The sequence below is a fragment of the Lichenostomus cassidix genome, chromosome 10, assembly GCF_008360975.1.
Source record: "Lichenostomus cassidix isolate B80296 chromosome 10, HeHo_3.0, whole genome shotgun sequence".
Classification (NCBI taxonomy): Eukaryota; Metazoa; Chordata; class Aves; order Passeriformes; family Meliphagidae; genus Lichenostomus; species Lichenostomus cassidix.
The window spans coordinates 8,196,283-8,223,226 of NC_139491.1; the positions used below are offsets into that span (position 1 = coordinate 8,196,283).

At 40.9% G+C, this 26,944-nt stretch overlaps 1 protein-coding gene across 3 annotated transcripts in view; it reads left to right on the top strand.

The window, feature by feature from the left end:
- Positions 1-26,944, top strand: part of ARNT2 (aryl hydrocarbon receptor nuclear translocator 2) — a 95,558-nt gene that overhangs the window by 56,351 nt on the left and 12,263 nt on the right. For all 3 annotated transcript variants that reach the window (XM_085070474.1, XM_085070472.1, XM_085070473.1), the window contains 9 exons: positions 100-165; positions 537-622; positions 7,704-7,780; positions 9,765-9,899; positions 10,611-10,685; positions 14,745-14,896; positions 20,623-20,695; positions 20,853-20,976; positions 25,030-25,129. In XM_085070474.1, coding sequence (XP_084926600.1) covers positions 100-165; positions 537-622; positions 7,704-7,780; positions 9,765-9,899; positions 10,611-10,685; positions 14,745-14,896; positions 20,623-20,695; positions 20,853-20,976; positions 25,030-25,129 — 888 coding nt within the window. The remainder of the gene's footprint in view (positions 1-99; positions 166-536; positions 623-7,703; positions 7,781-9,764; positions 9,900-10,610; positions 10,686-14,744; positions 14,897-20,622; positions 20,696-20,852; positions 20,977-25,029; positions 25,130-26,944) is intronic.

The window sequence follows — 26,944 nt, forward strand, 5'->3', positions numbered from 1 at the left end:
TTGACTACTTATATATGGTAATAAAGATCTCAAAATGCATTTTCATCAGGTGTGTTTATATTCATTTTTGAGCCCTTTAAAATATTAATTTGCTTTTAGGTGTGGAAATGCTCCCCTGGATCATTTACCTCTGAACAGAATAACCACCATGAGAAAAAGATACAGGTAATACATACTACTTAATTTACCCTGAAGCACTCTCATTTGCCACTGGGCTAATGCCCACTCCTGGTCCTGCCCACACTGGATCTTCTTGCAAACAAAATCTCTTTGCACATATCACTCCAATTCTTAGTCTTACACCAGCTCCATCTCTAAGTTATCTTTGGTATCTTTCTCAGAGAAGTATTACAGAATACAGGTACAGCTTGAATAGCAACATAATGGAGCTGGCAGTGTACAGAACCCTAGGTTGGCACTTGGGTGTTTCCAACATAACTTACAAATACTGGTAAATCATTAGTAGCCATAGTTTAAAGGCATAAAGCTATTCTGCTTTCCAGTCAAGGTGATGTTTTTGTTTGTTGTTCATTTAGGAATGGCCTGGGCCCGGTGAAAGAAGGTGAAGCACAGTATGCTGTTGTCCATTGCACTGGCTATATCAAGGCTTGGCCACCAGCAGGTTTGTATCCCTTGTGGAAGGGGGTGTGCACCAAACTGTCCTCAGGACAGCTGAAAACCTGGCTCAGCTTTCCTTGCTGCTAGAAAAACAGGGAGAATTTTGGTGGGATAACCAATTAAAGCTCACCTTGAGAAGCTTTAGATAAGAAGAAATCAGCTGTTGTTACTCTCTCAGGGCATCAACGTTTTTTGTGTGACACCTTCTCAATTTCATTGTCACAGAGCTACTGGAGAAACTGTCAGGAATAAGGGTTCCAGCAACTGGGGCCAAATGTTTTCAATCTGATAAACCAACATAAAAATGGTCTGATTTTAAGAAGGTGGACACAAAGCATGTGTACCTCTAGAAAACACCATTTAATGCTTTTGTACTTAAGCACTGAGCTGCAAGTACCTGTGTATGAGAATGTGTAATTTCAGTTTAGGCACATGGGTGTTCACAGTGATGGTGATGCTTGAGAATGTTCAGTATTTGTGATAAATTCTGTTCTGAGGCTGTTTTTCTGGGAATCAAGTCTTGGCATATTGCTTTGATTCTACAGAGAAAAACATTTACCTGCTGGAACTCAGTATTACATATGGGAATATTTACCTTTGAAAAATTCAGAGAGGAGACAGTAGAGCTCATCCAGACCTCGTTATGAGTGGGGTTACTTGACCTTGGCGTTCGCAGGAGTTGAAGAGGTTGTTTGCAATGTGACAGCGCCTGCTGGCGTGAATCAAACCAGGAGCCGTCCTGCCCTTTTGTGGTTGTACACCATGGCCATAAATCACATTGATCCAGGGATTATGAGTCCTAAGAGGTGGTTTGTACCAAATGTGTGCAGTGGTGTGCAGACACCAGCATGCAGATGTGAAATTCTTGTTGGTTTTCTTCTGAAATGCGGTTTTGGAAGCAGAAGAAAACTTCCCCTCTTGTTGCTAATAGGAGTCAAGATGTTTCAATTTGGCTTCTATCTCAAAAGAGTGAGAGCACAGTGTCTGTAAAGTGCTCTGAAAATTGATGTTTTTTTCTGTTTTGTTTTCTTCTTCAAAGAGATTTATTTTTCTATTGGTAATTTCAAACGTAATTGAATTCAACCTTGATACACAGGATGTCTCCTCAGGAAGGTGTAGGTCAAATATAGCTTGAATAAGAAGCTTGCTGAGTGTTATGGGATGTTTAAGGAGATCTGACTCTTCAAGGGTGTATGTTGCTGATGCAGAGCTGCAGATGCATGAACTCATATCAGCACTAGATCCTGGAATTGGCAGTGTGTGCTCTTCAGCTACCAGTTCTGCAGGACAGGAGCATGGGGTTAAAAGGGTCTTCTGGATCTTTGAGTGCTCAGGTATCAATCCCATTGCAAATCCCAGTTGGCTTTAACGAGGTCTTTTCCCTGTCTCAGCTCTTCCAAAAACCTCACTGTTTTCACATGCCTAACAACCTTTTTAATTTTCAGTCTTCATTGCTTTATGGGAAGTTTTTATTTTGCTGAAGGTCAAATGGGAGTTTTCCTGCCTTGTTCATCTGTCCATCTCCAGTGTTCCAGAAGGAGGTTATATCCTGTCAGCCTGGACTTTGCAAAGACAATCCAGCCCACTTCTACTTTCCATTCTCACAATGCATTGTCTTTAGCCTTGTGACTTTTCTCTGCAGTTGTTCACGTTTTCATCTCACTTCTCAAAATGTAGGTCACTGGCACTATACATTCTTGTTTCAGATGAGATTGTAGTGATGGATAACACAATATTTCCTGTCTTGCCTGGCAGTGTAGGATACAACATCCTTCTCTTTTGTGTGGTGCATTCTGCAGGCATCCTAAGTTGCCTGATATAAATATATATATCTACCAGGCTGCCTTTTTCTCAGTTGTCAACTGCAGATCATCTTGCTTTGAATTGTGTGATGTTTCAATTAGTAATATCAAGTTCCATCCTATTTCTGTTGGTTTAGCTTATGACTGTTACTGTTCCCCAAGTGCATGCTTATGCATTTAGTAATGTTGGATTTCAGCCCATTTCTATTACTCCACTCCTCAAAATCACATGGTGCTCCCTTATGATATCCCAGTGCTCCTCCACAATGTTAATGTCTCCAAACTATAGCACAATCCTAAGGGATGTTTTTGATTTTGACAGCCTTATGTGGAATTTCAGTGGTCTTTTCTGTTGCCATCCAAATTGTTACTCATATTAGTCATGTCTGAGTGCCTTTTTCAGGGCACATAGTATTGAATTTTGGCCTTTTTCATGAGTGTTTATTTGCCCTCCCAGTCTTCCCCACTTTGTGTTGGTGATTGTCATGTATCCATTGACTTTCAAAGCTGAATGGGAATATCTATGGGCTGAACTGCTCCTCTATATGTTTGAGTAAATAAGTGACAACATCACTGCATTTGTTCTCATTTCCAGTGGTAATTCAACCATAATCTGCAAAGCAAATGGGATAACTACAGCAGTAATGGAATTTGCCAAGGCTTCTCTACCCTGTAATAAAATTACTTTGTTCGGATCAGCAAGCTCTGCATCATCTCTGGCTTCATGGGAATAAATGGGTTTATGCTAAATCACAGCTGGTTGAAAATTCAGTGATCAAAAAGATACTTTTCATTTATTTTGCTATTGCCAAGTGGATACTCTAATATAAACTCCAGATCCCTTTCTTTCAAAGCATGCGCTATGGCATATGCACTATATAGTTATTTCACAATACAAAGTGTACTTTCATAAACCAAAGAATTAATATTATCAAATGCCCTTAATCTGCATGTAGTCCCATTTGTTTAGCACTTGGTATTTTCTCTTTCTGGGTTGAATTACATTGTCTGTGGTCAGTGTTCAGTTTTTTTAGTCGCACACTGAATAAAACAGTGTTGATACAGAAGTATCCAGAGAAGACTTGCTCTGTGATCATTATTGGTGAGATAGACAATTTGACAGTGCTGCTGCAGGGAGGAGTCTGTGTAAAACTGAAGTAATCTGAGTACTTCAAGCAGGTGAAAATGAATAAGCTACAGACAGCTGGTGGCGAAATAATTTTAAAGAAATGGTTTTGTTGTGTTAATGCTCAGGTCTGTGCTCAGCATGAAAACACTTTTGCATATCCAGCCTACCTTTGTGGTTTTTCTCACTTGTATGGAACAGCAAGGCACATGTACTGGCAGACTGTCTTCAGCCCCTTTTTCACTGAGAAAGGAGGGAGAAAACACAGGAAGCATCATGCCTTGCCCTCCATTCAGGCTGTTTGTTAATGTTCTGTTCATTTCCCTCCATGGTATCTAAAAGGACAGGTAAAATTAAGGTCAAGTGCAAAACCAGGCATCATATACCTACACACTTACATCCTCATGGCTTATATCTGTTATTCTCAAATAATCAGGGTAAATGTGGTGTGGAAGTCAAAGGAAGAAGGAGTCAGATATTTCAGATGGGTGTTCCAGCCAGTCCTGTTGTATGTTTAGGTAAATAATGAGAGTGAAGTGTTGGGTTATTTTGAATGAGGTAAAAAGGACCTCTTGTTTGAAACTGTCTGAGCAGCAATTCCAGCATTTGTCCCTCTGTTCCCAGAGAAGCAGCACAGATAGAACTTGTGATCCTCAGCCGAGACAGTGCTTCAAGTTCATAACCAGTCATAAAACTGAGAAGTGCTGACCTTCTCCTGGGGTTTTTTTTTCCCATTTTCAACTTGAGCAAGATTTGCTTTTCTTCTATGTTTTTTCCCCTCTGAATATCTCATTCCTGGAAGGAAATGAGTCTTCTGTGGTCCGTACGATATTTTCCTAATAGGTTTGTTTTGCTTTTATTTTGATGCCATCAAATTTGGTGGAGAGAGAAGATAAAGTCTGTCAGGATGTTGGTAGTTTTCTGTAAATCAAAGCCAGGATCTGCAGAAAAGCACTTAGTGCAGAAAAGACTTAGATAGACACGTTTCGAAGACTTCAAATAAAAAGTCACAGAAAAATGTTAAATTCAGATAATGTTGAAATCTTTTTTCTCTCTTCAGTTAAAAAAGAAACATTTTAGTCTTCCAAGTCAGACTTACGGTAACATCTTAACCACAGCATGCCAAAGCTGTTAGGTTATTTTAAAGTTTTGGCCAGAATCTGGACGTTTGTGCAAAGTACTCCCTCTTCCAATACAAAACAAAATAGTTGCTTGAATATTCCTTGCAGTGCTGTCATTTTTAAGGCTTTATTTATTTTTTTTAAAGAAAGATGAATTTAGTTTTTATTGGGATTTTTCACGAGATTTTTATCCTTGGTATGCTGTCCACAGGCTTTTTTGTGCAAACCTTTTTCCATTGTTTTGTATGGGAGATAAAGTCACACAGTGCAATTCCTTCCCTGGCAAGTAACAATCAAAAGTGGTTGTGGTGGAAACAAGCATTAACAGGGGATTGCTAGTGACCACTGGACACTTATATTCCATCTTTCTAAAGAATTATAAATAATGTGTTTTTCAGTGTAGTGAAATAAAACCATAAATCCACTAGTGTTATTCTTCGACAGAAAATAAGGGGCAGAGAGGTAGAGAAAGAAGGCAGAAAATGAAGCTTTTCTGTTGTTAGAGCCAACTGGAAGCTCATTGGGAAAACTAAAAGTTCCTTATGTCCACACCAACACATGCTGTTGCCCTGTGGGAAACTGTTTGCTGGTATAAAGGACACTTGGAAATTAAATATAACCTCTGACAGCACAGCATTCTGTTTGTGATGCTCAGTTGCAGCTTGACTGTGCCAATTGTTGATATGAACTCAAGCAAGCACAGCACTATATTTATTATTCAAGAGGGATGTATATTTGGTGTTGAGAAATAAAGCCTCTCACAGGGTTACACATAAAGAACATGAATAACTGAAGTATGTTTATTTTGTTGATGCCCCCTAAAGATCTGTTTTGTGGCTGCTTTCCTCCAAGCTCTAAGAACTTTTTTTAGACATAATAATGGTACTTGATGATGTTAAGGAGCAATATTACGTTAAGAGCTGGACAAAGTGGTATTAAGTGCAGTGCACATCTTTATTTCCCTGTCCATACTGGAGTGTGTTCAATAGGAAATGTGCTAAAGGAGATGTAAATCTCATCTATGAATGCACCCTCCCCTGTAAGCACACCCAGAGTTGAATCTTTGGAAACACCAGTTAAGAATAAAGAAAATAATTTCTCTCTATGGAGTGCTGCCAGTAATAGCACTTACATTGCAGAGAAGCAGACAAACATTTTATCATATTTTTTCTCTAGGCACTTTAGGAAGGGGTTAGCAATCCACAGGGTCATGTATTGATTAATTCCAGGCAGATTGGTTCATAGTGTCTTGTGTCATAACCCAACTAACACATTTTCAGTGTGCTACACAGACCAAATTTAGTCCATCTTGGGCAAAAGGAAAAAAAATAGTTGAAAATTAGAACAACAGCCTCACTTTGTCAACAGAGTGACATCAGAAATAATGTTTCTTAGCTAGGTTTAATTTTGGATGTTGTTTATGTTACTTTGATTTTATTTGAGCAGTAGCAAGTATGGACCAAGTTCCTAAAAAGGAAAGCATTGTTGAAAACTGCAGAGAAAAAAGGATTATGCAGAGTGGAAACTGTCCAGCTGTATCTTTGCTGTCCTTTGCAATACTCTGTGCCACTAAGGAAATGATTGGAAAAGCTTTTGAAGTCAAGGGAATATACTTTAAATTTGTTCTTCTGAAATGGAAAACTCCATTTGAAAGGGATCTTTTGGTTAAGGTTATCCAACTACAATGCCTAGAGTTATGTCCTTAAACCAGCACTTGTTAGGTGGGACAATAATGCCCCTTATTTGTAAAACTCTTGAGACCCCTTGATGAAATTCTAGTTATCAGTAGGGGGCTGCAAATAATGTTGTGCTCCTCAGACTGGGAAATTAATTGAACAAGTTTGAATGTATTACACAAGAGCATGGGGGCTTTTCGTTCCCACTTTGTATATTTTATTTTATTACATAGTTCAGTGAGGGCCAAAAAATACCTGTAAAATGCTATTTGGAAACTGTCAGGTAAGATTCACTTATTTTCCTACAAAATGACATCTTAGAAATGACTCCAGTTCATTCAGCAGCATTCTTAGTTGTTTTTCAGAAATGTCATTTAAGAAGTTGGTGTGCTGTCATCATCTGCACTGTCCAAAGATTGACTTACATTGGGGATTATAAATTTAGAGAATAAAGTGACTGTTGTTTGGGAATTGGTAGCTGCTTTACAGTTAATTGGATTAATGCTTTTAAGTGCTTCTTAAATGATTCACTGCCTGTTATGATTGAATTCCTTAAAAATCGTTGTGAAAGAGTTCACAGATCACTTAAAATAGGTCAGTGGTGTCACTCCTGGAAGACATTTTTTCACGTGTTTTATACGAAATTGGTATCTCAATAGTGCAGTTGGGAAATAGCCTTAACTAAAGGCTTAGCCAACCTGCAAATAAACAGTGCTAATCTGAATGTTCCTATTTGTGAAACACTGAGATGGAAAATAGTGCACATGTATGTTTTGAAATTATTCCTGTGTTTATAGGAGTTACTCATATTACACAACTGGAACGAGCAGTGTTAGCAAAGCATCTGCATTTTTTTCAGTCTTTCGAGGTAACGACGCAGGTTTAGTCCATTATAGAAAAAAGTAAAACCAGCTGTTAAAATGAGCACAGAATTAGTGATAAATTTAGGCTGTGCCTTGTTTTTAAGGCTCATTATAAAACATTATTCACAAAGAAAACTGAACATAGCGTGCATTGACTGACAATATTAAGTGACCCCATGGCTCCATAACATCCTGGTGGAGCAGCACTCATGGAAATATTGCTGTCCATCCTGGGGAATAATAAAATTTTAATATCTACTTTATTTTCAGCAGCCAAAGTTGCTGCCATGGGTATTGTGTATACACATATGTAGGATTGAGCACAACTGAGAAGGATCATCTGATCTGAACCCAGAAATAATGAGTGAATCCTAGAGAAGAAAATAAGGTTATTTTGTAAGACGTGGAGCATCTAGAAAAGTCCAGAGCCAGGACAGCAGCATCTCTGTTTATCTCAGTTTCCTAATTATAACAGTATTTGTTATCATTTACTCCAGGAATGACTATACCAGAAGAAGATGCTGATGTGGGACAAGGTAGTAAATACTGCCTCGTGGCAATAGGAAGGCTTCAGGTAATGCCAGTCTTTCCATATACAAACTATTTCTGAAAGCATGATCACTGTACTGGTTTAGTTATAAAAGGTTTACACAATGTTTTGCTACTAGAGTGTAACTTTTAGCATGCCTCCAGTTTATAAAGTGCCTTGGTCTGTGTAGTCGGTGACTTGTTTAAAACATGTTAACAGGGCAAAATGAAACTCTGATTTTGGTGCATATGTGTGTTTAATGCAGTAACAGCAGCAGAGATGCTCCTGCAGATGTGTGTGTACAGACCTGCCATTCTTTAGGGTGTGTAGGGCTGGGATATTGTAGGCACTGAGAAATGTGGCAGCACAGGTGCTGCAGATGGTGGGTTAGAGTGGCTCCCAAACCAGTGATATGCTCCTTCCTATTTTTCCATTCATTCTCCCTCTGGCTAATGAACTGCTTGAAAAACTGTGATTGCAGGAGTTACTCTGAAAATGGTAAAGATAAAGTAGTCAAGAGGCACTTCAGAAATCAGGGATTTATTCTCAGCATATATTGTGTTATGCATTCAGATGAGCTGTGAGCTGAAGGAACTGGGAGAATAAAATTTTACAACCTTTCTATGCAGACAGTTGCAATTGTAGTGCATTTCCTTCCTTTGTGCATTGCTGAGCAGAGTTCAGAGCTCTGAGCTAGAGCAGTCGTGGTGAATCTCCTTCACCTCAGCAGGGAGACTGATTTTTATATTCCTGGTCTGGGAATTCTGCCATGGGTGAACATGTTTGAGCCTCTTGCATGATCTCCTGCTCTCGTTGCCATCTGCTGGGAGGGGAGCTCTCCTCCTGTCAAGGTGGAACAATCCTTTCACAGGTGCCAAAGCCATCTTACCTGAGGTGAACAGCCTGCAAGTGTAAGCACTTCTGCAGAGTGGCTCTCCATGGCCATGGCAGAGCTACAGAAGTACTGCAGGATGGTTTTTAGGTTAATCATGCTTTCATAAGAATATATTACTCTATATATTCCACTAATGGAAAGAAGGAAGTAATGGGGGATTCATGTGTTATAACTTCCAAAGAAAGATGATTTCCAAGCAATGTCAAAACATCTGTTACATTAAAAGAGTCATTGGGGCATGTGAGGGAGGGCAGGAGAAGGCTCTGTGGTGAGCTAAATCACAAAGGAGTCAGGGTGTACAAATTAAAAACTCTTGTTCTATAACAGCAAGTTGAAATATAAGTTGAAATATAAGAAATATAAGTTGAAATCTTGCATACAGTTAACTGACTAATCAGCTCCAAGTCATCAAAAAAATGAGATTTTTTTGTTAGCAGCGATAGCAACTCTGGAAGTTGTAAGAAAATCAGTGGTCTCATTTGAAGCTCCAGTAGGAAAGAACAGGTATGAAGTGGCCTGATAGCACAGATTTCAGGCGGAGAGCTGAAAACACATTGTTCTCTCTGATGAGATTTTAGAAATATTTAGAGAGCTGTGTTGTTCATTATGACAGCCACTTGCTGGTCTAGTATCCCCTACCTCAGCCTCTGGAGGACTATGTTCAGATTCTGTGGATGTTTCAGGTGAGATTCATGTCACCTGAACCATGAGTGTTTAGTCTGAGCAGCCCTGTTGGTTATGTCTACAGATAATGGGTTTGGCTTCCTATCCTAAAATGAGTGGACTGCACTGTCCTCTGCAAGTCTCTCATTCTTTGTTGACAAAGATAGGAACCACGATGCCTGATGTGGTGCAAAGTGAGATGAATCCAGCTGGATTTACATCCTCACTGTATCCCTCCTTGGGACCTTCTGATGTGTTGGTTTTTCTGCTGTGCAGTTAAGCCTCGATAGATGCCATGAGGTGAGATATTTGCCCTGCAAACTGGACTAAAGGCTGTTCTGTCATTTATCTGCGCTGTTGCATTATTTATGATTCCCTTCAGTAGTCAGCAGTCTGCCAGCAGGTTCTATTCTTCAGCTGTGGAATTAAATTGGCTTGAGGTGACTGTTGTGTGGACTTTCTTGGCCGTAGGTAACCAGCTCTCCAGTGTGCATGGACATGAATGGCATGTCAGTCCCCACGGAGTTCCTGTCCAGACACAATTCTGATGGAGTCATCACCTTCGTGGACCCGAGGTGCATCAGCGTCATTGGCTACCAGCCCCAGGTCTGTGACCACTGGCAATGTAGAGAATGGGTTGAGCTAATGAAGAAAATCCCATTTTGCAAACATGAAATATTGGTAGCTGGTAATTCATACATCGTGCACTTAATGCTGTTTTTCTTTGCTATCCATGCCTCTGGGTGGGGTGTCTTTTTATACCTTTAGATCTGATTAAAATTCTAACAGCAGAGTGCTCTGAGCCTTGCACAGCTTTCCAGTGAAGACATTTCTGTGATAGAAAGTTAACAGTGCTTGGAGAGAGTTTTAGTCCTGTAGACCTTTGATTCTGCCAATCTCTTGAACAGTAAGCAAACATAATTTACAGCATCTATTTTCCTTTAGGCTTACATCTGCTCCTCTGAACAGGAGGCTAGTACAGAACTGAGTAGAATAGTAAATGAACCACAGCTCTCCCTCAGATGACTCCCAGCAGTTGCAATTTAGAGGCAAAAGTAATTCCTTGTTCATTTGCTTTTTAATATTTTTTGATTTTAAATAGGTTTATAATAACTACTTTTGCAAAAATTAGTGCCATAAAATGAGCTGTAGAAGTGGATGTCACAGGTATTGGAAAATAATCTAAACTTTTTTGTAAAAACATGATGCCTTGAAACCCTGCTTGTGTGAGTTGCAGTCCCATTAAGGGTGGTAGAGCTGCATGCGGATTTGTGTTGTGGTTTGGTTTTTCTTACACATCTTTATGTTTTATTCTAGGATCTTCTGGGGAAAGATATTTTAGAATTCTGCCATCCTGAAGATCAAAGCCATTTGCGAGAGAGTTTCCAACAGGTGCTGTGTCCTGCTCCTTTTGTTCTGCACTTTATTATTTTGTTATTATTTTGACCACAGAAGTAGTTTTTATTTTACAGTTCAAGGTATTTTTTCTGCTGTGCAGAAGGAGTGGCAAGATACAAATCAATTTGTTGGTCAGTTAGTGATTGGTTAAGCTGCATAATAAATGGTAGTTTGAACTGCAGCATGTGTTGACAGTATTTTCAGAAATAAATCTTCTAGATATATATTTTGTTTTCTTTCTACAAAAAAATTGAGTTTTTGCTGCACAGGCTGAGCTGTTTTGGAGATTCCTGTATTGATCCCACTATGTTAAGTGGTAACCAGAAGTGTTTACCTTCCAAGATGGGCTGTTGATTTGGAAGTACATCCCTCTGTGACACTGGATTGTTTGTAACTGAGTTCTCTGCTAACATAGATTTGTTTTTTCATGTACTTTAATGGAGTTACACCACTTTACATCAACATGGAATTTGGCCCTTTTTTCCTATTAGAAATTAAAATGTAGAGGGAAGTAACAGAAGAAATACCACACACAGGAAGAGTTACTGGTTTGGATTAATTTTTACCATGGGTCACATTTACATCAGCTGTATCAATGACATTTATTCCATTGCAGAGCTCACTGTTTCAGCTTGCTCTGCATTAGCAGTGCTTTCCCTGAGCTACCTCCTTTTTGCTGGGCTTTTCAGTGCCTTTCCTGCTGCACCAGAACACCCAGCACAGGATATTTAACAGATTACTGAGGTTCAGTTGATCTAAGTGGTTCCAGATTCTCTGACAACAGCCAATAGCTCAAGCAAGTTGTGTTGATCCTTCTTGCATTGGATGCTGAGATGTATTTTCAGCTGTGAAATGTGGATATGAAGTGACTTTTAAATAATTCGTATAGCCAACTGTTTGTTCAGGCATGGCATGCACAAACAGAGCCTCTCTGGGAAAAACAACTAAATGCTGTGTCCCTCGAACAGATTGTGAAACTGAGGTTATGGTCTCTGCAGAAGTGTTGGAGATAGTGTAAGATATCAGTACTTCTGAGCTGTTTCTCACCATCTCCCCTCCAACAGGGACTACCAGCCCCGTGGCCAACTGTGCCTCCACTGCAGTTCCCTTGCACAGACTGAGTTCAAACAGCAGACAGAGGCTTTTTAAACTCAAAATATGGATTCACAGGCTGTGAGAGTTCAATACTTTAAACAGCTCACTACACCCAGACATCTCTCTGCCCCGCCTTGGCTGGGGATGTGATGCTGCCGCTGAATCTACCTGACAGTTATCTGTCATCAGGAGTCAGGTCTGCTTCCCCTCTGCCCTCCTGCCTGCCCTCCTCCCCACCCTTCTGCTGCCGTGCTGCTGGCACAGATGGACTTGCTGGGAGGGCTAAGGCACTAATTCCTTTTGCATGGAACTTTCAGCTTGCAGCCAGTTCAGCTCCCTGAGCTGGTGCCTGATGGCGTCAGCGGCACAAGAGCAGTGAGAACACATATGCTGTTTTTCACTGGTGCCCAAATGATTGATTCCACTCATCTGTCCCAGAGACAGTGACAGAGAGCTGCTGGATAATGGCCCATCAAACATCCATCTCCAGTGAATGCATGCAGGGATTGCCTGCTCTCAGCAGGGCTGACTAACGAGCATTGCAGTTAATGACTTGGTCCTGCCTGTGTTCAGTGGGAGGGAGATGAGGCTGGGGGAGGCTGCAGTGTGTCCCTGGACTCTGCTGCTGGGGACTCCACTGTCACTGCTCACTGCTGGACATGTGCATCAGTGATTTGCTGGATCAGAGACCAATGTGGTTTGCTTGAGGTCGTACAAAACGACAGTGGGGAAAAAATGCAATTAGAAGTGAGAGTGTTCACTCTGCTGTTTCTGTAGTAGGCAATGCCTTTTTTTGGTGTATTTTTGTTCAGTACAGTAGCAGTGTGATTGGAGCTGTTATTCCCATCATGCAATAAAAGACTGAAGTAAACAGTCTTTGCTTTGACCAGGTGGTTTTTATTTCCAAAGAATATAAGAAGGTAAAGTTTAATCATTGGCTTTGAAAATTTTTGTGCTGGTTTGTTTGTGTGCTCTGTCTTAAGACAGTTCAGGATTTTCCCACCAGCAATCTCCGTTTTTATTATATATTATTACAGAATTTATATATTATTACAGAATTACTGTTTGCTTAATTGAGGTCTCAGGGTAATAGATCACTGCCATTTGTTTTATTATTGTTTGTTTGGACTTAGAAATCACTTAATTAAAAAGGTAACTGTGATTTCAAATAAACTCATTTCTTTTTTTTCCTAAAACCTGAAAACTTGACACTTCTAATTTGCTGACAGTATCAGAACCAGGCTGACACATAACAGAAGAGGGAGGGAGGGTTTTGCAATTTTTGGTCGATTGCCAGTGTCTATCTCAGAGCTTTACTTCCTTGGGAAGATAAATTCATTCATCAGGGTGGGAAAAATCAGGCCAGAATAAGACCAACAAATCCAGGTTAATATCAACGGGTCCAGCATACAGCTATTGGATACCCAGTAGGATACTATTCAGATTGCACACTTCTACACCAGCTCTGTGGTTTCTACCCTGGGTGTGGTGGTAGAAAATTGCTGATAAAAGAATGTGGCTCAGTGAACTCTGAAAAACCCTGTAAAAGCATTTAAAAAGACCCCAGCAAAATCAACCAAACATCATTTACTTTAGTATGATTTTTCACTTTCCTGGGCTTTGCTAAAGCTTTTTGTGTCTTCTATTTGCATTGTCTTCTGTTTGCATTCTTTCCATTTAATCCTATATCCAGTTGATTAATTTGAAATGCAAACCTCTGAAAATCCAGGATTGGAACATTTTTCTTAATCCAATTGCTTGTCTATAAATACAGAGGGTAAATAGTGGGACTTCTACTTTTAGAGTATACAGGCTGCAGATAGCTAATAAGAAGTAAATTCCAGATGTTAAAGATTAAGAATCTGCAAGATGTGGCATTTATTTGCAGTAGACCTTCCCTTTCCTTCCTCAAGGCAGCCCTGAGATAGCTTGGTGGAAAAGCTGTAAAATATAAACAGAGATAGGCCAGGTAAGTGCCAGCTGAATGACTTAAAACCATGAAAGTTTTTTTTTTCTGGCTTAACCCCAGGTTGTTGGATAACATGTGAAATGCAGTTGCAGGGCCAGTGTGTGAGGATTGCTTTGAATGTACTTTAGTTGGCTGCTTCTTAATCCTCACTTGGTGCCCAACTGTTGACTTGAACAAAACTTCAGCTACCAAACCTGACATTGGAATTTTTAGTTATAATTTAGTTGTAAATAGGCTGTGCAAGCAAAGAATTTGCTCTGTGTTTTCATTGATACTGTTAAAATGGACAGTGGCTTAAATGGTGTTCTCTCCATTTGAACACTGGCTCACTCTTTTTTTCTTCTGAAAGCCAGAAGCAAGTGTTTCTTTTTAGCAATTTGCCATCCTACAGAGTCTTTTAATGTGTTTGGGGCAGGAGTGGGGGAACCAGCCCCTGATGGATTCTAAAAACCCAAAAAATAAACACCATTGTGTTTAAGCACTGTCCTAAATTTTGATGGTGATTTATCACATATATCAATTTTATAGCTGGGTATCCAAGGAGAGAAGCAGATAGTCAACCTCAGAATGGCTTTTCTTGTAGGCTTTGGTTTAGCTGCCGTGATTGGTTTATGGTTTACAGATAGACATTTAGAAGATCCTCCATTTGGTTTCTGTCAATCTCTTGGTAAGTGTTTCACATTAAAACATTCCACAAGTTTTGCTGTTGGGTTAACAGCACAACCTGATGATTGTCCTGATTCTGTATTCTTATTACAAGCAATCTGGAAAATGGCATTTTATATGAGAAAGCTGAGGATTTAATTCTGAAGGAAATAGCTGTAAACATGGATAGGATTTTGCTTATTCTCTCCAAATTAGGAATTCCTCCGCTGTGTCCATAGCTTTCTGTAACTCAAGTTTAAAATATACCAGTTGCTGCTGTTGACTGTTGATCTGCACAGCAGGTAGCAATCTCCTTTTATTAACCTTTCCAAATGGCTTTGCAGGTAGTAAAACTGAAAGGTCAAGTCCTGTCTGTGATGTATCGTTTCCGCACCAAAAACCGGGAATGGATGCTGATCAGAACCAGCAGCTTCACGTTTCAGAATCCTTACTCCGATGAGATCGAATACATCATCTGCACCAACACTAATGTAAAGTATGTGCCTTTCTGGGTGCTCACCTCCGTGGTTTTGAGGGAATTTGTAAGCGTTCTTTTTCGCTGTAAAGCACATCCCAGTTTTTTAATAGATACCTTCGTTTCTCTCTAACAGTGCAGGCTGTAGCAGGATTTTTCTGCATTAGGACGTCTCCCAGTGTAGCTGTTTCTCTGTGTCATTATCCTGTGATGCTTCCAGGGCCTGGCTGCACTGGGAGGGAAACGTCACTTATCTGTTATGTCATTAGACAAGGCCATTGATCTCAGTCCAGGCTGCCTTGAACTAATGCAGAGCTTCCAGCAGCACAACAGCTGTCCTGATACTGGAGGAAGGTTAGCCTGACTCCTGAGCCAAGAGAAAATTCCGTGTCCATCTTCATTGTGATCATGCCATTCTGTAAGTCTGGGCTCTTCTGCTTGAGCTGTGTCCACTCTTTATGACTTAATGAAGCTGGCAAAATTATTTCCTAGTAGGTTTGAGTGGGAAGGGTTCCTCATAGTTTAGATCTGATAGAATCCCTTAGTATGGGGGTGATCCAACTCCTTATCTTAAGGGGGAAATGAAATCATCCTGTCTTGGTATTAATACTTCCAAAAATCATTTGGCCTCCTAGGAGAAGGTCATGCTCAGAGTGAGGTGGAGGTTCATCGCTGTGGACTGAGCAGAGATGCTTTTGGAGCCTGCTGAGTTCTCAGCCGAGAACTTCAGAAGCTAATCTGGCCTTGATTGCTTTATAGTGTGGGGTTTTTTTAATAAATGTTTCTTCTTTCCAATCTATTATCTTAATCTATTCCTAAGACTAAATCTGCTTCTGGTCTGACCAAAGATTTTTTGCCAAGTCTTCAACTGAGAGGAAATGATTGGATTTGAGATTTCAACCTGTTAGACCGTGTGTTGGAAATGCTGAATGAGCAGTGTGCTGCTGGAGGTGCCTGCTGAGAGCTCCACTGCAAAACCAGACCCCTGGGGCTTTGGCAGTGGAGTTTGGAAGTGCCTCTGGGTGCTCCTTGTCTTGCTTCTTTGGGCATGGCACATACCTGGACTGGAAGGGTTGTGCATTCACTTACATGAAACCAGGCATCATAATTGTTTTCCTTTTTTTTTTTTTTTTTTTTTTTTAATTGCATACCGAAAAAGTTGGGCTCATTGAAAACAGGCAAATGTGTCTTGAAATCAGACAGCTTCTCTGCACTGTGCATCAAAATAGCTATTTCCACATTTCTGCTGTCCCAAAATACTTCTCCAAATAATTTGTATATGCAAAAACAGGCCTGCAAAGTGAAAAAATGTCTTCTGAGGTTTGTCCCAGGCTGGCTCAATTGTGCTTTGTTCCCGAGAGGCCACAGATGAAAAGTGGGGCTGGAGGCTTATGCAGTGTTGACTCTGGGAATGCTTTTTTCTGAGCCTGCCCTGTGCAGTTCAGCTTGGCACTCTCTGTGATGAATTGGACTGTGCCAGCTCCTGGCTCTGCTTCCATCTCTCTTGCTTGCTTTCAATAACAACCCAGAAATGCTGACCTAATATGGAAGTTGCCTGCTGCTACTTTGACAGAGGATGTTCCCTCTTTTCCTGTCATGTTGAAAATGTTCTGAAATGGGCAAGATACAGCCCATTATACTCCTGCTTTTGAATAGTAGAAAGAATGCATTATTCGGACTGGTTTTGTTTTTCCCCTTATTCTCTCCCAGTTCTCAGATTTCCAAAGAGGACTTACTGTAAAGTACTGCAGTTCCTGCCTGTTTCTGGGGGTTTTTTTTCAGTTGTTTTTTTTCTTGCACATTTTGGGTCATGTTTTGACTTCAGATTTCCTAGCTGCTCTGAGGAGTTGTACGTCATGGTGTAGCTGGTGATTTCCAACTCCTCATTAGTCTCCTGCTGGGACTGGTGGTTTGGCACCAGCCCTGGTGTCCATGGCCATCCTTGTGTGTTCCTGGATGGTGCTCTGGGTCCAGCAAGGTGCTGCCCATGCAGACCAGGCAGGGCTCCCTTCCTCTGCCCAGCTGAACGCACAGACACAGATTTGATCTGCCTGTCACTGTGGTAACCTATGCAGCCCCATAAAACACAGGCTTGAGGTAGTTAAAAATTCAGCATGAAATTGTAAGACAATGTAGCCAAAAAAATCTTAGGTTTAAATCATTTTTTAACTTAGGGTAGTTTAAAGCCACAGTACATACATCTGTGTGTGTCTGTTAATGGAATAGCTCAAGCTGGCCAGTGAACAGCATTTTCCCAAAAGACTGTAGAGGGCAGTGATGATTCCAGTTGTGGAGGGATTAATTGATTTTTACTGTTATTTGTTGGCTTGGTTTGGTTGTTCTGTTTCTTTTTTTGTTTGTTTCTTTTGGTTTTTTCCTTTTTTTTTTTAAATAAAGATACTCCTTTGGAGTTTCAAACAGTCAAATGTCCAAACTTGCTTTTGGTACAGAAGGATAAGGAAACATTAGGTTCAAATGTTCAATTAGTTCTTTGCTAAAAAAAAAAAAAAAGAAAAGAAAACTTCTCTCAGTTTCACTTGGGTGTAGTCATCCAAGAGAAACTTCCTGGAGAGCTGAAGCATTTAACGTTTCACATTTGTGCTGTGTTAGGCTGAAAAGAAGAGTCCCCTGTTTGACCACGTCTTCCTGTGTAGTTTGGACTGTTTGATTTCCAAAGAGCAAAAATAATTGTTATCAGCATTTATTTCATATACAGATAAAGAAATGTTTGAATAGCATAATGTTGTGGTGGCAGATTATATAAAGGTCTTACATATATATTTATATGTATACACATCAAAATTAAGAAGAGACATATTTTTCTGACCCTTATCTGATGTTTCACTTTTGGAAGCCACAAATCCTGTGTTGCACTGTGTGAATTTATGGATCCTGTGGTTGTCCTGAGTCTCAAGACTTTATGTCAGATGGAGCTGGCTCAGGTGACTGCGGGAAGCAGCCTGCTGGATGAATCAGCCTGTGGGAGAGGTGTTTTCTGGGCTGGATTCTCGTGGGCCAAAATACTGAAGAGATCAACTATCCTGATAAAATTCCCTTTGGTGGTAGTGGTGGTAAAGACTTTCTCATGCTCTTGTGCCATCTGTGGTCTGACAGTGGTGTTAGACAGATCCTTTTGCAGGGGTGAGTGGAAGCTCTAGGCCAAAAGAGGGAGATACTGAGAATTTCTGAAAGAGGATTTTACAACCACAGCCTCAAGGCTTTTACTCCTCTGCTTTTGTCCAAACCAGACACAGGAAGCACGTGTGCCTGTATTACATAAAAATAGCTTGGTAGGGATGCAGAAGTATTGTTTTTTTCTCACCAAACAGCGTGGTAATTTTAAAGTTCAAATCGTGTTTTGGTTACTGTGATGCCTGAAAAGGGAACCAGTGATTTCAGTTTTCATAGAGAGAGCTTAACACTCTCACAAATGTCAAAAGAACTTTCACTTCCTTTTTCCTCCAAGTATATTTACTAAAGTAAATTTGAAATAACTGTCAAAGCCTTCAGATTTGCTGAACCATTTCTTGTCCAAGCCAAGGGCTTTCCCAGTTTAATACAGAACCTGTGGGTCAGTACAGACAGAATCCTCTGTTGACCCAGACAATACCTTACTTGCTGTGTTGGGGATCCTGTAGAACCAGGAAATTTCTTTCACTCACTCCTTGAACCCCTGAAATTGAAACCAAGGACAGTTTTTGGGTTCAAAGTCAGAAGGCACTTTGAGTTTTGCCCAAAGAGATGATAATCCCTTGTTCTGTGTAATCTTTACTGTCCAGCAGTTGGGTAACCAAAGGGACCTGCCTGTGTTAGCTGTCAGGAGGGCTGGTGAGCTGGCAGGGTGTGAAGCAGCCACAGCAGCAGGACTGAGCTCTCCCTGATCGGCTGCTCCATGAATTGCTGCATGTTTTCTTTCAGGTTTCAAGCACCATTTAGACTATTTATACAGCAGCAGCCAACAACAACAGAAGATGCTATCCTGGCTTTGCATTTCAGTCTTAATTATGGGCAGCGTAGCTTTTACAGAGTTCAGTAAAGATGCACACAACTATTTGGTTTTTATAGGAAATGGATTTTGGGAGGTTGTTCCCAAAGTTCAGTGCTGCTAACACGATGTGGTGTTTATGTTGTACTGCAGCCTAATGAGTATTAGGGATGAAAAACAGAGAAGGGCAAAGGAGCACCAAGTTAGAGAAGTGCCTACAAAACAAATAACGAGTGAATGTGCTGTTTGGTTTGGCTCATTTGTATGTATATGGCTGAATCAAGAAAACATACTTTATAAGGAACAGAGGAGACCTAATGTGCTGTTTATTGACACACACACCGAGTCGGTGGTAATAAAAACAAATGAAACAGTGTAATTAGCTTTCACGTTAACAACGGGATTTAATGGGTGTTTATTGTCCACGGGGTGGTATTTAGAAACTTCCCCATAGATTCCCATGATTAAATTGCCTCCCATAGTTCTGTTGGAAAAGCATGCATTTTATGCTTGTGAACAAAGAATGTCTTTGCATTCCAGAGGTAATTTTTAGGAATTTTCTGTTAGCTAAAATAACAGGGAAAATCCATGTCTCTCTAATGACCTGGAGGGCTGCTTTTTTTTTGCATGTTAGTCCTAGGACAAAAGTGATTCCCTGTATTATGTGTTCTCACACTGTAAGGCTTGCAGAAAGCTTTTGGCCACTTACTCTGACCTCCTGTTTGTTGCAGGAGCATAGTAACTGCACAAAGTGTTTTCTGGAAAAGCTTCAAGGGATGGCAAAATCTGTTACTTACTTCAGTAGCTTATTTGAGTGATAATTTCCACCAGTTTGTGCCCAGTTTGTCATTTGACTTTGTCTGCAAGTTTGTCTCTCAGTCCCTTGGCATTTGAATCTACCTACTTCAAAATTTAAAAGATTTGGAGGAAAATTTAGGATTTAAGTGTGTGACTAAAAATATATTGTCATTTTCCAGAGTTTCAAATCCATGATCTTGCTGTTTTGCAAAATCTCATCTATTCCTGCCTATCCCAAGTATTGTGTCTGTCTGGGAAAAGACCCACATGGTGTGTAATTCCCATTCATTGGGTGATTTGTCCTTCAGAGAGAGGCCAGAAACACAGACAAACTGTGAGCACTGTCAAGGATCATTAACAAGTAACAGATCCAAGTATTTTATCAGTTCAGTCTTATCCCAATCTCTGAGCTTTAGCATGACTGGGCAGGTTTATATCTTCTTTGCTAACTGAGCCAAGAGCCCCTCAGAGATGAGTGTTCTACCTGTGCATCTCCAGGCCAGAAGTCTTCTTGCTTGTTGTGACCAAGCAGCAGAAAGTGACTGTTAATGGGAGGTGCAAAACATCTGGATAACTTTGCAGCTGCTGAGGTGTTTTGTCATTAGGCATCTTCCTGGAGAGCAAGCTTGCTGTTCCCTTCAGCAGAATCAGCAAGGGGGTCTGGTGTGTTCATCATTAATGTGAGGAAGACAGTGAAATAGTGAATTTTTAAATCCTTTATAAAGAGATCGTGTTCTGTCCTCCATTACTTACCCACCTACATTTCTGTGCTATCACAGCAAAATCCTTCCTGTGCCCTGATGTATTCCTGTGGTGCAGGTTTTCTCAATGAGAAAGCTGTAAAAACAGATGGATCTCACAGGCAAGGATTTAGTAAATCACCTGAGTGAAAAGGGAAACCATGACTGTTCCTTTTTGTATCTTAATTGGTTTTTCTTAGAAAGTAATTCTGTCTCCCTTGCAGACAACTTCAGCAACAGCAAGCAGAACTGGAAGTACATCAAAGAGATGGGCTGTCATCCTATGACTTATCTCAGGTGAAATTTCTCGGATTTTTCCTTTTGTGCCTCTGATCATTTAAAATGTAAAACAATAGCAAATTTCAGCAAAATGAAAAGTACGCAGTGACTGTCCCTGAATTTCTTTTTGTCAAATACAATAGAGGGAATTACCTTCCTCTATGTATCTCAACAGGTGCCTGTTCCAAGTATACCAGCTAATGTTCACGAGGGTGGAAAGTCTGTGGAAAAACCTGATGCTATCTTCTCCCAAGAGAGAGATCCTAGATTTGCTGAGATGTTTGCTGGAATAACTGCTTGTAAGTGGATGTCCTTGATGTTTAATTTTTAATACTGTGTTAAGCTTGCTTACATGATGTAGAGCACAGCTTCAAGAGAAAGAAGAGAAACTGCAACGTGGCAGGGAATTTTCTAAGCAGCATCAATTTTTGGGACATTTCCTAGCATTTGTGATTAGTTGGTGTTCCCCTGAAGATAATAGCAGTAAATTCAAGGAGGGAAGGATGGCTTTTGTGTCACCAGAGCCACCTAGTTTTGATTCTCTTTTCATTTCACAGGGACACTTTAGGCAGTGCTCCTAGATATTAAACATACTGAGCAGAACTTTCCATTTCTAAGTACTTATTTTCTTTCTTAAACAGCATATACAAATTCATTTCTCTACGTAGGGATGGATTAAGAAAGTCACCATATAGTCTTAAGATAGGCTGCAGTTTTTTGTCAAATTACCAGCTTTTGTATCGATGCTTTCAGAGGCATATGCTGCCTTGAAGTGTAATAATATTCTTGTTCTCTGGTCAATGGAGACATCTCCAGTCATGTTACCTGGTGATGAGGAGTCCTTACTCTTTTTCCCCCAACTTTTAAATTTGTTAGCAAGTTCTCCAAAAGTGATAAGAGTCTCAGAAACAGTATGTTGTTCTGTATTCCTTGGAAATTACTGTGAGGACAGAGTCCTTACTGGTCTCCTCCCCAAAGGATTTCCCAGCCCTGTTCCAAGAGGTAACAGCCACCTTGTCAGTCAGACAGATGGAGCTGTCTCAAAGTAGTCCCAGCCTGTGCTGCCTATTGCCCTAACAGACAGAAATCACTAAGACTGGCAGCTGAAGGGTTCACCCAACATATATCTGTAGGGAACCAGACTTGTGAATTCCAGTGCTTGTGGAAGAATGCATTGATTGTTTATTGTTCTTAACTGTCCTCGCTGAAAAAGAGGAATTTTTACATTTGTTTTAAATAAATCAATGTGCAAGTGTCTTGCAGTGCATGGAGGAAACAACCCACAGGGTTTGACTCCAGGGGTGCTGGAAGGTGACCTCACTCCGTTGGTTTCTTATGTCTGGATTGGCTTTTTCAAATGGAGAAGACACTGTAGCTGCAATATATACTTGATATTCTGTCCTCCTGTTGCTAGGACTTCTCTGCTATTCCTGTTCATCCTTGTCTGTTTACTCTAACAGTGCAGTCAACAGCTGAGGCCATAAAAGGGGTCCATTAGAAGGTAGCAAGACTCCAACCCTGAGCACCAGAATATGTTTTTCCAAGCAAGAACATCTTGCTTTTTGGCTGCCTTATTGGCTCTTTTTCAGGCAGCTCTCAACTGTTTGTGGGGAGGGGTTAGGGTTAAGGGTGTCGCAAGCTGTGAGGTAGCTGGGAGGTTATGTTCTTGGAAATGCCATTTCTCTCTTCATTCTTATCAATTTACAGGCTGTGCTTTTTTTGGGACATTCTCCCCCTCTGAATTTCTCGTGGGAGCTGTGATCAAGGTCTCCTCTGAATGACAGAGGATGGTTCACAGTTTGGGATGAGATACCCTGTCCAAAACCAATATTGACAAGCCTGCATGCTGCCTTCCAGACATTTGCATTATGTTGATACCCGATCTCATTCCCTAAAAACTTGGGTTGACACAGGGAGATTTCCCCTATAATTGCATGTAGTGGCCACACATAATTAAAACCCCAAAATTTGGGAGAGGAAGCCTGGCTTTGCTGATTCATGTAAGTGCTTTGAATCACAGGATGATGCAGTTCTTAGATCCAGTCTAGAGGCAGAAACATTGGAAATACTTGTCCTGTTGGGAGAAGGGACATCACTGAGCAGTACAGTCTTACAGTTAGAGAGAAACAGGTAAAACACACACAAAAAAAAAAAAAAAAAAGTGTGTGCTGTAGCAAAGGTGAGAGAAGAGAATTGTGTAGAGCCCTGAGTAGGAATGAAGCTGGGAGAGATGTGGGCCAGATTCAGAGGCTAAAGAGCATTCAGGGTAACTCAGGAAGGAGAATGAGCTGCTTGCTATTAGTTTAGCTGTTCCCTTTGTCTTGGCCTCATCCTGTGGCACAGACCCTGGTAGCTGCCATGGCAACTCTGCTGCACTTAAGGAATTCCAGTTCATTTGGGGCACTCTCAATTTTTCTGGTGAGTTGTTCTCAAATATCTAAAGCACCCGCAGGATTTTGGCTCAGTCTCTTCCAGCCCTGAGAGTTTGGTGTCCCTGCAAGGGGTGGCCTTAGAAAATGGGACATCTCATGCAAGAATGATGTTACTGCAGAAAAAGACAAATTCATCTGTCCTTCTTCTCAGAGATATCCCAACCCATTCTCAGTTCTTCCTACTATATACACAACCTTCTGTAGACCTTCTCCCCATTTCTACTTTTTTTTTTTTTTTTTTGAATATGACAGCATAGTTTTGCAGCACGGCCTTAGTGTCTATGCTGGGCAGTAGGTAGCCAGTGAGGAATTTCTACAAATTTCTACAAATTTCTACATTACAAAGGACAAGCAATGACAGCTTGCATCAGTGGCATCCACACTCCCTCTCCAAGGCTCCTGTGAGGGAATTTGAGGTGACTTTTTTTCTTTTGGGAGGCAAGCTTAGATTCTTGTTAGGAACATCATGTAAGAACAACTTAGGTAACAGAGAAGAGCTGGTGTGTGTTGGAGGCCTTTGGTGAGTCACTCTCAGGAGGTCTCTAAAAGCTAGGGAAATCTAAAAAAAAGTTTAAACACCTAAAAAATACTTCTGTTACTTGTGAGCTGAGTGGGCCTTTTGTCCAAGAGAGCATCTTGTGAAATGAGTGGGAATCTGAGAAGAGCAAAGGGGAAAATGAGGAGGCAGACTTGATTTCTAGGCCTGTCAGGTACACAGCAACAAATGGTTGCAAAACCATCAGTGAGTTGCAAGGAGTTTTGTACTTGGAGGGCAGATGGAGAAAGTGAATAAAGGATGGTGTAGCAGACCTGTGAATTATTTTAAGAAAAGGAGTAGGGAGATTCCAGTGGGCTTTGGAATAATCCAGTGCCAGAAGATTAAATTAAGGGACCAAATGGTGCTGTTCACCCAATCTTGTTTCATTCAATTAGAGATTGATCTCCAGTTGCCACATTAGGAGTAGACTATAAAAGTTAATGACCTCTCTCAGTGCATGTTATTCACTACACTCATTTGTCTTCCACCCCTCTGAGGTGCTTCCATCCTATTTCACAGTTCCCCCAAGCCACATGAGGACAGCAGATTCCACCTGTGTTTTGCCTTGCCACAGCTCAGGTGTGCAGGTCTTGTGGCACTCAGAAGCAAAGTGCCTGCAGCCACCTGTGGGATGGGGATGCAGGTGGGGCTGCAGGTTCTCACCCCGAAGTCAGCAGGCAGTGCCACCAGGCTGCCAGGTGCTGTTCAGGCTGTTCTGGGGGAAGCAGATTACTTAGCTGGTTAGGAGAGGAGCTCCTGGACACCTTTTTTGGGGTTCTTTAACCCAGCAGGGTTGGGCCCCTCAGCTGCCACCTCAGTGCAGACAGTCTGTGTAACAGCAGTGGAGCTGGAGGGCTTTTCCTGGTGCCAGAGATGTACCCTAAGCTGAGCCACAGAGGTGTACAGGCATCACACCTTCTTTAGCCCAGGCTTGTTCCGTGTGACATCCCTCCATCCCCCTGGGCACGCCCTCACACCTTTCTTCCAGAAAAGCTGTGTTCCCCTCTCCAGTCTGTGGCTGGGACCATGCACCCCTCACTCCCCACGCTCTGCCCAGTCAGGAGCAGCTTCCAGAAGGTCTGGGCTGTGTGGCCAGAGGGCACAACCAGCCCAATATTCCATGCAAACAATGGCATTAATGAGGCACAGCCTGTGAGGAGGGTGTAAAGGAGACACAAACCAGCTGTACCCCTGGTTTCACATGGAATTGTCATGCAGCTCTTCTGTGTCATTCCTAATGTGTTCCACAGGGCCTCTTTGTGAAGTTTGAAGAAGGGAAGAAAACCTCCTATATGCATTGCAATTGTCTTTAAATAATTTTTCCTGCATTATCTCATCCCCTAAATTAAATTTTTTTTCCGTGATTTGTTTTTCTCTTGTAGCAGATAAAAAAATGATGGCCTCTGCATCCACAGCAGGAAACCAGCAGCTTTACTCACAGGGAAGCCCATTTCAGCCAGGACACTCGGGAAAGACTTTCAGGTATTTAGTCCCAATCCTGAATGTATGAGTTTCTGTCTGAGAGTGGAGGACTGTCCCTCTTTGGTCTGGTGGAAACAAAACCAACCCAAGGGCTTTCTTTGCATGAGTGAATTTTACTCTGTACATTTCACTGCTGGTGACGTCTCAGCACTTACTCTGGGCTGACAAGCTGAGATGATTTGGGTATCTCTCTTAAAAATATTGGCTGATAAGTAGGCACTTTTTACTGTGATAGTGTAATTAGGGAAAAGCTAAGAAACAGCAACAAATCCTGAAGGGAAGTAACTTTGAGAGGTGATGGGACAGATTCAGAGGTCTAATGAGCATTCTCACCCCTGCCTTACTGGAGTTTGATTCTCCTGTTCAGACCAGCCAAGGCTGTGAAAGTGAAGGAACAGCCATTCAGAACCTCTCAGTCCTAGGAACTGGAAAACACTGGCAAACACTGATTTTATTTAAACCAATGTGCTCTTAAAGTTGTAATTGCTAATAATCTCAGTGGGAATAAATAAAATCCATGTGAGAGTGCTTTGTCAAATTAAAACCAAGTATAACTTGGGGAGATACGACAGTAAATGAAAATGTCTTTTAATTGGATATTGTGTATTATTGGGTGGCTGACTTGCCATCTTGGGGTTTGGCATGTGTTCTGTTCGTTTCCTGTGTTAATTCCTGATGTTTAACTATAGCTTTTTTCCTACTGCTATTCTGTTACATCAAGTAATGGCTTGCATTTCTGCCAGCATTTCCAGTCTCACAGAGCTGTCCTCTTTGAATAATCTCCAGCCTGGCCCATTCAGTCACTGAGCCTGTGCAGCCTCTAGGCACTATTCTGTAGAATCCTGGTTTCAAAGGACATGTTCCAGATACAGTCCAAGCTCCTTAGATGATGGGACTTGCCAGTCCTTGCCAGCTGAGAAGGTGTTGGCCAATCCTCCCCAGCAGCTGCTGTGTGCTCCAGCTAGATTTAGATGGACTTTCTGGTCTACATTTCCCTCTTTGGAGACTCTGTGATAGTAAAAAATAAAAATAAAATTTTTAAAAAATTAGGAAAACTTTACAAAGGATTTCTAAATATACACTTTGCTTTTAGGCAGTTTAAGAAAGCCAGGACAACAACTCCCACATTCAAATGCCTGCCACGTTTTGCTTACACTCTGGGAGGGATTCTGTCAGCCTTCTCCAAAGATTCAGATTCCTGCTTTCTCTCTGTTCAGCCTTGTTTACTTCTTTTCCCAATCTGCTCTCTTCTTTCTTTGTAAGATTGTGAAAATAAACAATACGGAAGGGATTGGAGAAAAGAACAGGCTGTTTCAGTGGATGCACAAAAGTGGTTTTGTGTGCTGTCTTCATTTATATTCATTTATATATGACATGTAAAAAATATGTTTTTATACATAAAAGTACAGTCACAATGTGTGGTTCTGTAGATTCAGTTGCTCAGGACGTCCATGAGAATAAAATGGTGAACTGGAGTAATTCCTTCATAAAATTTTTGTTATAATCAGGAATTTCTGGGTATTTCTCTCTAGTGAAATTCAGTAATTAGGAAACTGCTAACATATATAAAATTACTATTATTGTTATTATTATTATTACTATTATTATTATTACTACTACTACTGCTACTATTACTACCACATTAGTTTCACTTCCTGTCTTGATTATTCTTTTGCCTGGGTATATAACTGCATGTTTCTCTTTAGCATCAGTTGGTGAAAAAATTAATTAAAAGCCCACATTTTTAATATGTAGCTCATACTTCCTCATTTCCCAGGCAAGAAACAACTAAGGAAGTGCTTATTATAATTACCA